The 1,631-nt window shown below is 37.8% G+C and overlaps 1 protein-coding gene across 1 annotated transcript; it reads left to right on the forward strand.

The window, feature by feature from the left end:
• Positions 1–701: 701 nt before the first annotated feature.
• Positions 702–1,631, forward strand: LOC114031590 (olfactory receptor 5L1-like). The gene has a single exon (XM_027846722.1). It carries the CDS (start codon positions 702–704, stop codon positions 1,629–1,631), a length of 930 nt encoding a protein of 309 aa, XP_027702523.1.

Genomic DNA, 1,631 nt, shown 5'->3' on the forward strand with positions numbered 1-1,631 from the left:
AGAGTTGTTCCAAGGGTAAAAACTGTTGATGGAAAAATACAAACATTCATTATTGGCTTTATTGAATCCATAGGGTATCTCTCATAAGTAAGTTAAAAAGTTTTTTTTTAATAAATGGTGATATGTGTTTCTGTGTATATGAGAGAGAAAGAGAGAGAGAGAGAGGGAGAGAGAGAGATTTGAATTATTTGTTTCTTTGGGATTAACACAAACTATACAGGCATATAGCATAGGTTTCACATATGATCTGATCGTGAACCAAGGTATATACTATGTGTAGCACATGCAGCCTGAGAATGTATGCATTTATTTTGATGATTACTTTGCAAAGCACAAAGATACACACATAAGTGTATATGATATAGGTAGTATGCATGATCATTATATTGTCTGTGTTCTAGTATTTTCTTTATCTGTATGACATGTTGATCTACACAAGATCTTTCACCATGGATTTTCTTTGATCTGGATGGTGTTTCTCCCCGGTGTATGCAAATTTGATTGTATTTCTATGATATTTAAAGGACAGACATCAAGATAATAAACACATGTATAGTCATATAATATTTCTCTCCTATTAAACATATATTAACTTTGATTTTAATACTGTTTTCCTAGGAGATGGTTAAAACTTATTCTTGGACCATACAAAAGAAGAATTTTTCATTTATGCTTTATTTAACCTTCAACATACCGAAATAATGGAAGAGGAGGAAAATTGCACAGCAGTTACTAAATTTGTGCTCTTAGGATTTTCAGATCATCCAGAACTCCATATTTTCCTCTTCTTGATATTCCTAGTGATTTATGCCATCACGGTTTTGGGGAATCTTGGAATGATTATCCTGATCAAGATCAGCCCCCGTCTTCATACCCCTATGTATTTTTTTCTCAGCCACATGTCCTTTGTTGATCTCTGCTATTCTACCATCATTGTACCCAAAATGCTGGTCAATACATTAACAGAAGACCAGGTCATCTCTTTCCTAGGTTGTACTGTACAATTCTATTTGTTCTGTTCATGTGTGGTCACTGAAATCATACTGCTGGCGGTGATGGCGTATGATCGCTTTGTAGCCATTTGTAACCCATTGTTGTACACGACTGCCATGTCTCAGAAACGTTGCATCCAGTTGGTCTGTGGCTCGTATATTTGTGGTACAGTGTGTTCTCTAATTCACACCTGTTTTGCCCTTAAGATATCTTCTTATAGATCCAGCATCATTGATCACTTCTTCTGTGATCTCCCCCCACTCTTGTCTCTGTCCTGCTCTGATGTCTCCATCAACGAACTGCTGCTTTTCACAGTGGCCAGTTTCAATGAGATCAGCACCATCATCATCATCTTCATCTCTTACATATTTATCCTTATCACCATTCTGAGAATTCGCTCTTCTGAGGGCCGGCGCAAAGCCTTCTCCACCTGTGCCTCCCACCTCACTGCCATTGTGATTTTCCATGGCACCATACTTTTCATTTATTGCCGACCAGGATCTGGAAACACCCTGGATTCAGACAAAGTAGCTACTGTGTTTTATACTGTGGTGATACCAATGTTAAATCCACTCATCTACAGTTTGAGGAACAAGGATGTGAAAGATGCCCTCAGGAAAGATGTCCTCAGGTTCTGA

This window comes from Vombatus ursinus, unplaced genomic scaffold, assembly GCF_900497805.2.
Source record: "Vombatus ursinus unplaced genomic scaffold, bare-nosed wombat genome assembly UNPS02015184.1, whole genome shotgun sequence".
Taxonomy (NCBI): Eukaryota; Metazoa; Chordata; class Mammalia; order Diprotodontia; family Vombatidae; genus Vombatus; species Vombatus ursinus.